Below are 16107 nucleotides of genomic sequence, written 5' to 3'. Positions count from 1 at the left end.
TATTTTGTTTATTTTCAGGATACTTTCTATTTATAGCAAGTGGTCCAGGTTTTCCATTTAGAGTTGTGTATTAGTTATCTATTGCTGCATAACAATAACCCCAAAACTTAGAAGCTTAAAATAGTAAACATTTCTTATCTCCCTCAGTTTCTGAGGGTCGGGCACCTGGGAGTGACTGAGCTGGAAGGTTCTGGCTTAGAGTTTCAGTTAAGATGTCAGCAAGAGCTGCAGTCCTTGGAAGGCTTGACTGGGGTTGGAGGAGCGTCTTCTAAGATGGCTCTCTCACATGGCTGTTGGCTGGGGGCCTCAGTTCTCACTGGGTCCCTCTATGGGGCTTCTCACAGTGTGGCAGCTGGCTTCCCCCAGAGCAAGTGATTCAAGAGAGTGAGAGACAGGAAGTCCCACTGCCTTTTATGATCTGGTTTCTGAAGTCTCAGACCATCACTTCTGCTTCCTTCTTATCCCCAGAAGCGAGCCACTACCAAGTCCAGCCCACACTCAAGCCATCTACAGACAGGTAGTGGTTTTAAACCAAAATTCCCCTTTAAAGCATATTTAAGTTAAAACTAAGTTAGGTTTAGAAAATTAACAATAGTACAGGTGGTACATAGAAACAAGACCACGATACACAAATGACCAAAGTTTGGAAACACAAATTTAGGCCATGATTTATTTACTGATTTTAGTCCTAAGGAAGCCTTATTAATAATAAAAGTTTGTGTTTATAAAAAATGTTGTGAGACAAGGGTTGGAGTAGGTAGGATGTACTTCCAATGAGTTCTTCTTAAAGCTCTCAAGGCCCCCTGCCGCCTAAGAAATGAAGTACAATCTCTTCATCTTGTTACACAAGAACCACGTGATATGGTCCACTTGAACTTTCCAGGCCTTGCTACATATGTGCATATTACCGGCCGATGCAGCGTTTCTCAGAAAGAGTCCTGTGCCGTTTCCGTTGTTCTTGCGAGAACAGCATCTGAGGCCCCCTGAGCTTAGACCAAGTGGAATTGGTTTATTTCCTGAAGGACTTGTCAGAGTCTCGACTATACCGATACGCACTGGAAAACTCCAAAGAGAGACTCAAATGCACAGATTTCCCCACATTAAAAAAACCTATAAACGCCTTGTTTTATGTGCAGAGCATCTCGTGGGACTCTTTCTCTCAGCACTCCTGTAGTGCTGTGGTCAGACCCTGATGCTGGCCCTTCTCTTTGCTTTGCCATATGACTTGGCAATTCCCCACTAGAGGTGGAGGCTGTTTCCCCATCCCTGGCTTTGGCCTTGACCATCTGACTTGCTTTGGAAAATGGATGTTAGGGGAAGTGACACAGCAGAGACTTGAGATGTGCTGGGGCAGCTGGGTTTGCCCTCTTGTGTCTATTGTCACCACGGGAACTGTCCAGACTACACAGATGTGGGGTACGCTAAGCCCCCGCAGAGGGCGGCCAAGCCCAGCAGAGCCTCTGTGTGGGCAGAGCCGCCCGGCCAAGCCAGCCTGGATCAGTCAACCTCAGGCTGACCTGCAGACATGCGGAGGAGTTTTGGGGGTTGTGATGCAGCATTATTGTGACAGTAGCCAACCAACCAACCTTCCCGTAAAGCCCATCTCCCCAGGCCTTTCTGCTCTCCCCCAGACCATCACTGGACTTGATGGTGACCCCCTCCCTCCTTTGAGCCGCTCAGCACCGGGCACCGCCTTACAGCTCTCATCAGACCCCTCTCGTGTCTGCCCCACACCCCGCGTTTGGCCATACCCTGCTTGAGGACAGGCACTGTGTCTTTGTCCTCTCTGTGTCCCATGGTGTCTACTGCCTTGTACTCTCTATCAATCTTGGTGGATCTGAAGTCAAATGTAGTTCATTTCACAATTCTGCCTTGTCAGGCTCTGATAAGAAATCGTTGCTGGATGTCACTAGTGTAAAGAAAAAGAACAAAAAGCAGCCACAAAAGAGCGTTGTTTCTGTAGCTGAGTTTGTGTTTTCTCCAGTCGATGACCTCCTTTGTTTATTACCTTCACGAGAAGGTTGTAACGACACCTTGGAAGCACTCCAGGGACTGAGGCCTGAGGACAGCCCCTCTCCTGCGGGCGCCTCTTCTGCCACAAGCTGTACCTTCACACAAATACCTCCTTACAGCTATGGGGACTGAACTGTCAATTCTGAAAAAGCCATCAAGGAAATAGGACAGTAGACATGGAAACAGAATGAGGCCCACCTGGCAGAAATGATGTCGTTTCCCCTCACAGTGCCCAGGACACAGTGCTTTCTTTCTATGTCAAAGGGGTGATTTGGAAGCTGGGTCATAGGTCACCTTTGATGCCCACTCTCTGAGGACATCCTGCGGTCTGGTCCACTGGCAGCTGTGGGGTCTGTAGTACTGAGAACTCACTCACTGGGAGAAGTCATGGTTTGGCCACGGCCAAGTACACACGGGGCTGTGGGTTCAGTGACAGCCCGTCTACGGGGCTGCCTAGAGGGGACTTTGGGGCTCTGCTGGGAGATCTAAGGGGCTGTATGTGATGTGCCAGGGAGACCAAGGACCCAGGCCCCAGGCTGCTCAGCTGGCCCTGCTCCCACCACCCCTCCATCCTGAGATGGGCTCTGTCAACTGCTAGAAAGTTTGGCAAAATACACTGAACACGTAAATTCAGTGCTGATCACACCAGAAGAGAAGTGCATGTTTAGAGCAGCAGTTGGCAAACTTTCTCTGTAAAAGTCCAGAGTGTCAATCTTTTAGGCTTTACAGACCATGGGGCTTCTGTGACAACTACTCAATTCTGCCCCCATTGTCTCCTGGAGTAGAGGGACACAGCTGGGTTCCAATAAAACTTTATTTACAAAACAGATTGCGGGTTTGCCCACATGTCAGAGAGTCGCACTGGGTCAGGGACACTCATGGGAGCAAGAGTGATGTAAGGTGTCCTCCGCTGGCCGAAGAAGAAGAATCCCTCACCACAGCCATCCTGAAGCATATTCCTCCCTCGTATTTGGCTTGCTAGCAATTCTATCTATTTTAAAGTGTAAGTCTCTCAATCTCCTGTATGCAGGGTTTTTCCTCTTCCCGTCTTCTCAAACATTACTGCCACCATCCACACAAACATCCAGGCATGTCTGGTGGCAGTGCTGGAGGGGACGCCAGGATCCCCAAATCAATATCTCCTTGTTTCACAGTCTGGGGAACTGAGGCCCAGGTCCCGATGCCCGTTGGTGACTGAGCAGGGACAAAGTGCATTTGGCTTCTAATCCGCGTGAGTCACCAATTCATGTATGTTATTAGACAATCCCTTTCTACTGGCCACAACAATATACTGAAAGGTGTGTGTGTGTCTTAGATATCCCATCACATGAAACTCCACAAGGGAAAGATCCTATCTTACATCACTTTTTATTATGTTCTTAAATTAAAATAATCACAAAAATAGTATGTGCCTGTAAAAATGAATGAAACGATTAAGAAGCACATAGAGTAAAAGAAGGTGCCCTTTCATCCACCAGCATCTCCTCCCTGGACCCTCCAGAGATAACTACATTTCCCCCCAACATGTTATTATGAAAAAATTCAAATACACAGAAATACTAACTTTGCAGTGAGCACCTGTATATCCATCTAGATTCTCAAATGAGTATTTTACTTTACTTGCTTTATCACATATCTGTGCATCTATCTACCTATGCCTCTATTCAGCCATCAATTCATTTTTTTTTTAATGCATGAGTATTTCTGCTGTGAAATATGTAAGGACTATAAAAAGCTTCCCAGCCATTCAGGCCAAGTTTGCAGACAGATGAATTAAGAGCACTTTGTACTTTGTACTGTAGATAAAAGACTGTTTGCCTAGTTTTCAGTGAGTTATGTTAGTGCCTTTTGAGTTGAAATCATGAAATATTAAAAAACAGAAGAGAATTCAGGGGTCATGTTATCCAACTATTTTTACTTGTTAGGAAATAATAACAATATTAAGTGAGCACTTAAGATGCCAGCCTTGCATTATGTCATTTAATTCCACTTAACCATCACATTAACAAATGTCAGTTCTAGCCTCCAACAAAGAATTAGACCCAGAAAATACTTGGGTAAATCAAACAAGGTTGGTCACTAAATGACACAGAAGGAAATCGGCATGGCACCAAAGTTCTCCAATGACACAGAAGTCAAAGCTTTCAGGGTTTCCCCCAAAGGGCCACATCAACTCTTGTTTTTTTTTTTGGAGGGCGTATTTCAGAGTCAATTGCAGACATCATCAAGAATACAAGAAATAGAACACAAACATTACTCCAGAGAGAGCCTACCTCCCTTTCCAACCTGATATTTTTCCACCACAGATTATTTCTGCCTGTTCTGGAGCTTCATTTAAATGGAATTTTACACACACACACACACACACACACACACACGCACACACTCTGCAGTCTTTTGTGTAAGCTAGCACTGGCTGTCTCCTCCCCCACCCACGCACACATACCCACAAATAACCAGGTTTGTTTTCTTTTCCCGAGGGGTCATGCTCTACACGCTGTCCTGAGGCTTGCTGGGTGGCTAGGAGCTGACAGTCTGGAGGATCTGGTTGGAAACCCTCCCCTGACACTTACTAGCTAAGCAATTTGGAGCAAGTGTTTTAACTTCCGTGCGCCCTGACGGCCTCTTCTATTGTAGAATGGGAACTGCATTACCAGTCCCAACCTCACGGGGCGCTGTGTGGCATAAACGGCCAAGGCCTGGAACCCGGGGAGGGGGGCAGGGCTGGTCCCCGGGGGTGAGCGCAGCTGCCCCACCGCGGCCCCCCCACCCCCACCCCGGACGTCTGTGATCTTCAGGGGGCTGCCCTGAGGCCACTGGAGCCCCTCCCCAGATACACAGAGGGCGGCAGAGGCGCAACAGAGAAGAGGGGTGGACTGGTTTACGCCCCACATGCACGTTTCCGGGACTGACGGTGTGCGGGTTGGGGGGCTGGCTCGCCTGCTCTGGGCTGAGGACGCGCAAGGTGACTTGCACTCCGCAGCTCCGTCGGGTCAGGCCGAGGTCCGCGGCGGTGGCCCCTGCACGGCTGCCCGCTCCCCGTGCCCCTGTCCCCATCCCTTCCAGGCGCCTCCTGGGCGCACCTGTGCGGTGAGCATCTCACTGCTCCTGGGTCCCCACCTCTGACGGCGCTCCAAGCACTTCTATCGATTAATTCACATCTGTGGGCAGGGGGGCCTGGCCCAGCCTGTGGCAGGAGCCGCGGGGGAGGAAGCTTGCTGGGTGGGATGGACCCGCCATTTCATCTTCCTGGGCCCTCTTTCTCTCTAGGTGAAGTGGGGCTGGGGGGTCGGGGTGGAAACCAGGTCGTCAGAAAGGTCCCATTTAAGGACTCTGAGTCTAGGTGGGGTTTCCTCAGAGCTGCCTGATGTGAAGGTGGCTGGTTCTGCAAACATCAACTTGTGATGCGTAAGGGATGCTTGGAAATAACGCTTAGAAGGCGAGTGGTGGCTGTGACGACAGGAAGGTGATGAGTTAGAGAAAAGGGATGTCTGTGAAAGAGAGAGAGAAAAAAAATGGAGGTTCTGAATCAACAAGAGGGAAGCGATCAGGTGAGGGCGAGAGCAGGTAGAGGTCCCACGTGCCCTGGAGCTCCGCCCAGAGGGGCCCGCCACTGACACCCTCCCCTCCCCCCAACCCGCTCACCTGTAAAGCCACCAAGAGTCCCTCCCAAACTGCACAGTAGTGCTTTACTCTCAAGAGTGTGTGGATTTGGAAGAACACGGAGACGGGCCCTGAATAAAAGTCAGGAACGGGCTCCAATTCAACAGATATTCTCTGATGCAAATGCATGATGAGAGCTTTTCTGGTCTGCACCCTGTGTGGGGCTATGAAGGTGTGCAGCTCACTGGCCAGTCTCGGGGGGGAGGTGCTGGGCTAGGGGCCAGCTGCACAGTCAGCCCTCGGTGGTCCTACTGAATCCTCATCCAAGGGCTTTTCAGCTGAAGACAGTCACTCCTCCCCTGGCTATTGTTTCCTCTGGAGGACACAGGGCAGGGCAGGCAGGAAGGAGACCCTCCAAGGAGGCTGCCGTTCCTTCCCAAGCTTATCTCCTGGCCCGTGGGAGTTACCGTCCTAAGGAAGCAACCCAGGACAGAACCCAGGGAACTGGGTGAAAAGCCAACTCCACGAGGATGGAGAATAATGCCCTGGCTGAGGGAAGGATGCTAGAATGAGTTCCGCAGGAAGCGCTGGCCCCCACCAGCATCTCATCCTCACCTCAGCCGAGGAGGAGAGGCCCCTACGGGGAAAGCTCTGAAGGGTCTGCTCAGAGGGCAAGGGCATGGAGGCAAGGGGAAGGGGCCAGCCTGGAGAGAGAGCTGGAGAGACTGGGAGGTGGGTGCCGCTTTAGAGGAAGTCACCAGTAACACCTGTTCCACACGGGGGCCCCAGGGAGAGGCTTTGGGGTGCAGCCAGGGAGGCTGGATCCAAGGCAGTGGGACTCCCAGTCTTAGCAAAGACCCCACATGCAAGCTTGGCCCAGGATTGGCAGAACACCCTCCCATATGCAAGATCACCTTGGCTCTGACAGTGGGTTCATGAGTCGTTGTCTGTGTCTTGGCCAGTTGGAGCTGTTTTAAGAAACTGGCATAGACTGGGAGGCTCAGACAACAAACACTTATTCCTCTCACTTCTGGAGGCTGGAAGTCAGGTCAAGGTGCCAGCAGATCCAGTGTCTGGTTGGGGCTCCCTTCCTGGGTAGACAGCTGACCTCCTCACATGGCAGGAGGAGGCTGAGTGGGAGAGCTCTCTGGGTCCCTTTTACAAGGGCACTAATCCCACCACGAGGGCTCCACCCTCATGTCCTAATCAACCCCAACACCATTGCATTGGGTTAGGATTTCAACGCAAATCGAGGGGGGCGAGACTCAATCCCATAACACTCAATTAGGCCTCCAAACCAGAGTGCCCTTGCTGAGTGTTCTGGATTGTATAAGATCCTCAGTTCCTTCACAGGACCATGGGGAGCAGGGAGTTAAGGCACAGTTTCCCTTGAGTCTGAGACTGAATTTCTCCACTCTGTGGGAAGTGGGGGCGGACCCCGAGCTGAGTAAATTTAATGTAGTGAAACATGTAACTGTGACACACGTTACACACCAAATTGAGGAGTTTGTGCTCACAAGCCCGCAGCCTGAACAGAGATAAATATTAAAAACCTCACCAGCACTGTGAGAATTAAATAATGACGCAAGAGAAGATGCAAAGCTGTCCACAATGAATGACACAGTGAGGAAGTGCTGGAAGGGGAGTTCCTGGACCCTGAGGCCTTCTCTGAGCTCCCAGGCCAGGAGCACCGGCTGCTGCCCTGCCTGGGGCTCACCCAGTCCCTTCAAGCCCGCCCTCCGAGTCTTGGCTTGAATGCCCAACTCTTGCACCCATTCCCAGCCCCAACTAGGCTGGCTCTCCTGCTATTCTCTCCTCAGCATACTCTCTGCTGAGACACATTCTGGTCATCATAAATGATGGATTCCTCACTGGACCTGAGCTCAGGGTCAGGGTGGTGTCTGTCCTGTTCTCTGGGGCGTTCAGAATCTAGTTCTCCTTCCAAAATACCAGTGCAGAGGGACTCTGTCCTGAGACACCGTTTGCATTATCACCCAGTGGATTTTCTCTCCTGGTAGCTCCTCCCTCTCCCTGCCCAAGCTGCCCCTTACCAGGAAAACCACGGAGATGGGCTGGGGCTTGTCCTGTGTGGAAAGAGAAACCCATCAATACTAGAAGCAAAAATCCTGACAACATGAAACTTCTCGGGGTGACGGGGTAGGTTTATTATCTCGATTGTGGAGAAGGTGTCCCGGATGTTTACGCAAGTCAAAACTTATCAAATGGTACACTTGCATACATGCAGTTGATTGTGGTCAATTACCTCTCATAAACGCGGTTGAAAAATAAAGTGTGGCTTTGAGCTGGCTCTCAGCTCTGAAGATGTAAAGTGGAAATAAGTTTTGAAAGCCTAGTTCTTAAGGAAGAAAAGCACCTTTGAATCCCAGACCTGTTTCATTGTTTTTGTTTTTGTTGATGTTGTTGTTTTTCTGGCCACGCAGCTTGTGGTATCTTAGTTCCCCGACCAGGGATTGAACCTGGGCCATCGGCAGTAAGAGCGCGGAGCCCTAACCACTAGACCGCCAGGGAAGTCCCCAGACCTGGTTCAAACTGTCAGGAGCTGGATGTGGTGGGCCTAGGACACTGGGACCAGAGCCGCCCCCAGACACTGGCTGGGAGCACTGTGGGCTGGTCCACCCCAGACTCAGGCCCCCTCCAGGGCGCCTGCCTTGGCGGTCGGGGTGCTGCTGGGACTGGTCCAGAGGGCACGCGTCCAGAACCACCTGGCTAGGTCTAGCACCAAGGAGGAGTGGGGATGGAAACACGGCTTTGCCACCTCGGGAGAGGAAGACGACTCGCAGGTGACAGGATCTGAGCTTCGAGGTGGGGTCCCCGAGAAGGTGCAGTGTTCTGGGATTCTGCCTCAGAGTGAGCCCCCAAACACAGGTGGGGGCGTGGACACTTCAGACAGGTCAGGGGACTTGAGAGCAAAGCTATGACCATCTGCATCTCCAGGCTGTGGCCCGGGACGCCAGCCCTCCCAGAGAATCCTGCTGGGGAGCTCTGAGCGGTCCGGGGCACCCCTCCAGGGACAGTCCTGGTGGGCCAGCCGTGGCCACAGAGGCCACACAGAGGCTGTCGGGACAGAGGGCACACTCTGGGGCAGCTTTCTATCACTTAGGTCACCTGAGGAGCAAATACCCAATAGGGCAGGATTTTTATGCTGGAAGCAACCAGTTGTTTTGAATTGGCAAGATTAGTTTTCTGCCCTCAGCAGAAACAAGGGCTCCAGAGCCGAGTTCATTTTAGTAGGAGACGACAAATAGAGACAGTTCTATCTTCGAGCCCTTGAACTGCTGACTCTGGGTTGGTCAACTTTCAACCTGCTGGAAATGAATGCAGATGGCCCTGCTGGGGGCTGAGGAAGACTAGCCCATCTCCGGAAAGGAGTCGAAGTCTTGGAGGTTCAGGAGGAGGTTTGGGCCTCGGAAGGGGACACAGAACAGCAAAAGCTCAGAGTTAGAAAGCCCAATCCCCGCTTTGATGTGGCTGAAAAACCACAGGGGACTTGAGTTCTGCTTCGTCTCCTAAGTCCCCCACAGATGCAGGCAGCTCTCAGCCAAAGTGGGCTCGAAGCAGAGCTGAGCCAGGATCCGAGGCAGTGCTATGATCTGGCCCTGGCCTCACTGGCTAAGTGGAGGGCTCGGTCGCATGGTGGCGGCCCCGCTGTCAGCATGAGGGGCTGGCAGGGCGTGTTTAGGGCTGTGTTTGAGATGGGAGCAAAGGAAGTGGTGCCCAAGAGGACAGTCTTCGTGATCGAGTCATCTTTATTCAGTCATTATTCATATTGTAACCCACACAGAAGACACATCTTATAATGCTAAAATGAAGGGTTTAGAAGTAAGTTGCAGGCTATGCATCAATTAAGTAGCAGATGTTTGGTCTTCTGGGGAAAAACAATTATATCCTATCTGCAAACCTTCCTTGAAGATCTACGCAATGAGATAACCCCGTCACGCTCACTAGGATGGCTAAAATCAAAATCACAAGTGTTGGCAAGGGTGTGGACAAACTGGAATCGTCATACATTGCTGGTGGGAATGTAAAATGGTGCAGCCACTGTGGAAAACAGTATGGAGGTTCCTCAAACAGGTAAACAGGGTTACCATACAACCCAGCAATTCCCACTGCTAGGTATTCACCCCAGAGAATTGAAAATGTATATTCTCATAAAAACTCGTACATGAATGCTCATAGCAGTATTTTTCATAACAGACCCAAAGCGGAAGCAATCCACATGTCTGTCAACTGATAAATAGATAAATAAAATATGGTCTATCCACACAATGATTACTCAGCATAAAAAGGAATGAAGTACGGATACATGCTACAACATGGACGTGCTAAGTGAAAGAAGCCAGATAGAAAAGGCCACATGGTGTATGATTCCACTTATATGAGATGTCCATAACAGGCAAATTCACAGAGATCGGAAGTAGGTTAGTGATTGCCAGGGTCTGGGGGTGAGGATGGATGCTGGATGGATGCAGAGTGACAGCTAATGGGTATGGGGCCTCTTTTTGGAATCGTGGAATGTTCTGGAATTAGTTGTGATGGTTGCACAACTTCATGCTAAAACCCACTGAAGTGTACACTTTAAGAAGGTGAATTTTATGGTATGTGACTTGTATCTTGAATTTTAGGCAGCGCTCTCTTTAAGAACACATTTGCGAACTGCTGAACAATCATCAACAGGGATACACTGGAATTCACCAAAAAAGATACCCCACATCCAAAGACAAAGGAGAAGCTGCAATGAGATGGTAGGAGGGGCACGATCACAATAAAATCAAATCCCATAACTGCTGGGTGGGTGACTCACAAGCTGGAGAACACTTATACCACAGAAGTCCACCCACTGGAGTGAAGGTCCTGAGCCCCACGTCAGGCTTCCCAACTTGGGGGTCTGGCAACGGGGGGAGGAATTCCTAGAGAATCAGACTTTGAAGGCTAGTGGGATTTGATTGCAGGACTTTGACAGGACTGGGGGAAACAGAGACTCCACTCTTGGAGGGCACACACAAAGTAGTGTGTGCATCAGGACCTGGGGAAAGGAGCAGTGACCCGATAGGAGACTGAACCAGACCTACCTGCTAGTGTTGGAGGGTCTCCTGCAGAGGTGGGGGGTGGCTGTGGCTCACTGTGAGGACAAGGACACTGGCAGCAGAAGTTCTGGGAAGTACTCCTTGGCATGAGCCCTCCCAGAGTCCACTATTAGCCCCACCAAAGTGCCTGTAGCCTCTAGTGCTGAGTCGCCGCAGGCCAAACAACCAACAGGGAGGGAACCCAGTCCCACCCATCAGCAGACAAGCAGATTAAAGTTTTACTGAGCTCTGCCCACCAGAGCAACACACAGATCTACCCACCACCAGTCCCTCCCATCAGGAAGCTTGCACAAGCCTCTTAGATAGCCTCATCCACCAGAGGGCAGACAGCAGAAGCAAGAAGAACTACAATCCTGCAGCCTGTGGAACAAAACCCACCACAGAAAGATAGACAAAAGGAAAAGGCAGAGGGCTATGTACCAGATGAAGGAACAAGATAAAACCCCAGAAAAACAATTAAAGGAAGTGGAGATAGGCAACATTCCAGAGAAAGAATTCAGAATAATGATAGTGAAGATGATCCAGGACCTCGGAAAAAGAATGGAGGCAAAGATCGAGAAGACGCAAGAAATGTTTAACAAAGACCTAGAAAAATTAAGGAACAAACACCTAGAAGAGTTAAAGAACAAACAAACAGAGATGAACAATACAATAACTGAAACGAAATATACACTAGAAAGAATCAACAGCAGAATAACTGAGGCAGAAGAACGGATAAGTGACCTAGAAGACAGAATGGTGGAAATCACTACCGTGGAACAGAATAAAGAAAAAAGAATGAAAAGAAATGAAGACAGCCTAAGAGACCTCTGGGACAACATTAAATGCACCAACATTCACATTACAGGGGTTCCAGAAGGAGAAGAGAGAGAGAAAGGACCCGAGAAGATATTTGAAGAGATTATAGTCTAAAACTTCCCTAACATGGGAAAGGAAATAACCACCCAAGCCCAGGAAGCACAGAGAGTCCCAGGCAGGATAAATCCAAGGAGAAACACACTGAGACACATGGTAATCAAATTGACAAAAATTAAAGACAACGAAAAATTATTAAAAGCAACAAGGGAAAAACGACAAATAACATACAAGGGAACTCCCATAAGGTTAACAGCTGATTTCTCAGCAGAAACTCTACAAGCCAGAAGGGAGTGGTATGATATATTTAAAGTGATGAAAGGGAAGAACTTACAACCAAGATTATTCTACCTGGCAAAGATCTCATTCAGATTTGATGAAGAAATCAAAAGCTTTACAGACAAGCAAAAGCTAAGAGAATTCAGCAACACCAAAGCAGCTCTACAACAAATGCTAAAAGAACTTCTCTAAGTGGGAAACACAAGAGAAGAAAAGGACCTACAAAAAAAAAAAAAAACCCCAAACAATTAAAAAGATGGTAATAGGAACATACATATTGATAATTACCTTAAATGTAAATGGATTAAATGCTCCAACGAAAAGACACAGGCTCGCCGAATGGATAAAAAAACAAGACCCATATATATGCTGTCTACAAGAGAACCACTTCAGACCTAGGGACACATACAGACTGAAAGTGAGGGGATGGAAAAAGATATTCCATGCAAATGGATACCAAAAGAAAGCTGGAGTAGCAATACTCATATCAGATAAAAGAGACTTTAAATTAAAGAATGTTACAAGAGACAAGGAAGGACACTACATAATGATCAAGGGAACAATCCAAGAAGAAGATATAACAATTATAAATATATATGCACCCAACATAGGAGCACCTCAATATATCAGGAAACTGCTAACAGCTATAAAAGAGGAAATCGACAGTAACACAATAATAGTGAGGGACTTTAACACCTCACTTACACCAATGGACAGAGCATCCAGACAGAAAATTAATAAGTAAACAGAAGCCTTAAATGACACAATAGACCAGATAGATTTAATTGATATTTATAGGACATTCCATCCAAAAACAGCAGATTACACTTTCTTCTCAAGTGCAAACGGAACATTCTCCAGGATAGATCACATCTTGGGTCACAGATCAAACCCTGGTAAATTTAAGAAAATTAAAATCATATCAAGCATGTTTTCTGACCAAAACGCTATGAGATTAGAAATCAATTACAGGGAAAAAACCCACAAACACATGGAGGCTAAACAATGCATTAAAAAATAACCAAGAGATCACTGAAGAAATCAAAGAAATCAAAAAAAACCTAGAGACAAATGACAACGAAAACATGACGATCCAAAAACCTATGGGATGCAGCAAAAGCAGTTCTAAGAGGGAAGTTTATAGCAATACAAGCCTACCTCGAGAAACAAGAAAAATCTCAGATAAACAATCTAACCTTACACCTAAAGGAACTAGAGAAAGAAGAACAAACAAAACCCAAAGCTAGTAGAAGGAAAGAAATCATAAAGACCAGAGCAGAAATAAATGAAATAGAAACAAAGAAAACAATAGCAAAGATCAATAAAACTAAAAGCTGGTTCCTTGAGAAGATAAATCAAATTTAAAACCATTAGCCAGACTCATCAAGAAAAAGAGGGAGAGGACTCTAATCAATAAAATTAGAAATGAAAAAGGAGAAGTTACAATGGACACTGCAGAAATACAAAGCATCATAAGAGACTACTACAAGCAACTCTATGCCAATAAAATGGACAACCTGGAAGAAATGGACAAATTTGTAGAAAGGTATAACCTTCCAAGACTGAACCAGGAAGAAATAGAAAATATGAACAGACCAATCACAAGTAATGAAATTGAAACTGTGATTAAAAATCTTCCAACAAACAAAAGTCCAGGACCAGATGGCTTCACAGGTGAATTCTATCAAACATTTAGAGAAGAGCTAACATCCATCCTTCTCAAACTCTTCCAACAAATTGCAGAGGAAGGAACACTCCCAGACTCATTCTACGAGGCCACCATCACCCTGATACCAAAACCAGACAAAGATACTACAGAAAAAGAAAATTACAGACCAATATCACTGATGAATATAGATGCAAAAATCCTCAACAAAATGCTAGCAAACAGAATCCAACGACATATTAAAAGGATCATACACCATGATCAAGTGGGATTTATCCCTGGGATGCAAGGATTCTTCAATATATGCAATCATTCGATGTGATACATCATATTAACAAACTGAAGAATAAAAACCATATGATCATCTCAGTAGATGCAGAAAAAGCTTTTGACAAAATTCAACACCCATTTACGATAAAAACTCTCCAGAAAGTAGGCATAGAGGGAACCTACCTCAACATAATAAAGGCCATATACAACAAACCCACAGCAAATATCATTCTCAATGGTAAGAACTGAAAGCATTTCCTCTAAGATCAGGAACAAGACAAGGATGTCCACTATCGCCACTATTATTCAACATAGTTTTGGAAGTCCTAGCCATGGCAATCAGAGAAGAAAAAGAAATAAAAGGAATACAAATTGGAAAAGAAGAAGTAAAACTGTCACTGTTTCCAGATGACATGATACTATACATAGAAAATCCTAAATATGCCACCAGAAAACTACTAGAGCTAATCAATGAATTTGGTATGGTTGTAGGATACAAAATTAATGCACAGAAATCTCTTGCATTCCTATACACTAACAGTGAAAGATCAGAAAGAGAAATTAAGGAAACAATCCCATTCACCATTGTAACAAAAAGAATAAAATATCTAGGAATAAACCTACCTAAGGAGGTAAAAGACCTGTCCTCAGAAAACTATAAGACACTGATGAAAGAAATCAAAGATGACACAAACAGATGGAGAGATATACCATGTTCTTGGATTGGGAGAATCAATATTGTGAAAATGACTATACCACCCAAAGCAATCTACAGATTCAATGCGATCCCTATCAAATTACCAATGGTATTTTTTACAGAACTAGAACAAAAAAAATCTTAAAATTTGTATGGAGACACAAAAGACCCCAAATAGCCAAAGCAATCTTGAGGGAAAAAAACGGAGCTGGAGGAATCAGACTCCCCGACTTCTGACTATGCTACAAAGCTACAGTCACCAAGACAGTATGGTACTGGCACAAAAACAGAAATATAGATCAATGAAACAGGATAGAAAGCCCAGAGATAAACCCATGCACGTATGGTCAACTAATCTATGACAAAGGAGGCAAGGATATACAATGGAGAAAAGACAGTCTCTTCAGTAAGTGGTGCTGGGAAAACTGGACAGCTACTTGTAAAAGAATGAAATTAGAACACTCCCTAACACCATACACAAAAATAAACTCAAAATGGATTAAAGACCTAAATGTAAGACTGGACACTATAAAACTCTTAGAGGAAAACATAGGAAGAACACTCTTTGCCATAAATCACAGCAAGATCTTTTTTGACCCACCTCCTAGAGTAATGGAAATAAAAACAAAAATAAACAAATGGGACCTAATGAAACTTAAAAGCTTTTGCACAGCAAAGGAAACTATAAGCAAGACGAAAGACAGCCCTCAGAATGGGAGAACATATTTGCAAATGAATCAACGGACAAAGGATTAATCTCCAAAGTAACAGCTCATGCAGCTCAATATTAAAAAACCAAACAACCCAATCAAAAAATGGGCAGAAGACCTAATTAGACATTTCTCCAAAGAAGACATACAGATGGCCAAGAGACACATGAAAAGCTGCTCAACATCACTAATTATTAGAGAAATGAAAATCAAAACTACAATGAGGTATCACTGGTTAGAATGGGCATCATCAGAAAATCTACAAACAACAAATGCTGGAGAGGGTGTGGAGAAACGGGAACCCTCTTGCACTGTTGGTGGGAATGTAAATTGATACAGCCACTATAGAGAACAGTATGGAGGTTCCTTAAAATACTAAAAATAGAATTACCATATGACTCAGCAATCCCACTACTGGGCATATATCCAGAGAAAACCATAATTCAAAAAAGACACATGCACCACAATGTTCATTGCAGCACTATTTACAATAGCAAGGTCATGGAAGCAACCTAAATGCCCATCGAAAGACGAACGGATAAAGAAGATGTGGTACATATATACAATGGAATATTACTCAGCCATAAAAAGGAACAAAATTGGGTCATTCGTAGAGACGTGGATGGACTTAGAGACTGTCATACAGAGTGAAGTAAGTCAGAAAAAGAAAAACAAATATCGTATATTAACGCATATATGTGGAATCTAGAAAAATGGTGCAGATGAACCAGTGTGCAAAGCAGAAATAGAGACACAGATGTAGAGAACAAACGTATGGACACCAAGGGGGGAAGTGGGGGTGGGGGTGGGATGGATTGGGAGATTGGGATTGACATGTTTCTTTTATAGTTTGGGGCATCTGTGGAAGAGGGGGATGGACACTGAATCATGTTCCTGTCTTAAAGAGGG

General features: G+C 46.3%; 1 protein-coding gene across 1 annotated transcript in view; it reads right to left on the bottom strand.

Moving 5' to 3' along the window:
- Positions 1-1209: 1209 nt before the first annotated feature.
- LOC309629104 (uncharacterized protein) overlaps positions 1210-16107 on the bottom strand; it is a 30934-nt gene continuing 16036 nt past the window's right edge. The window contains exons 3-5 of the mRNA XM_082392840.1: positions 7668-7700; positions 5659-5747; positions 1210-5504 (exon numbers count right to left, since the gene is read on the bottom strand). Coding sequence (XP_082248966.1) covers positions 5280-5504; positions 5659-5747; positions 7668-7700 — 347 coding nt within the window. The 3' untranslated portion in view covers positions 1210-5279. The remainder of the gene's footprint in view (positions 5505-5658; positions 5748-7667; positions 7701-16107) is intronic.

This window comes from Balaenoptera borealis, assembly GCF_965194805.1.
Source record: "Balaenoptera borealis genome assembly, chromosome: 5".
Lineage (NCBI taxonomy): Eukaryota > Metazoa > Chordata > Mammalia > Artiodactyla > Balaenopteridae > Balaenoptera > Balaenoptera borealis.
Note: the sequence above shows the minus strand (reverse complement) of the source record. Positions and strands in the feature narration are given on the sequence as shown.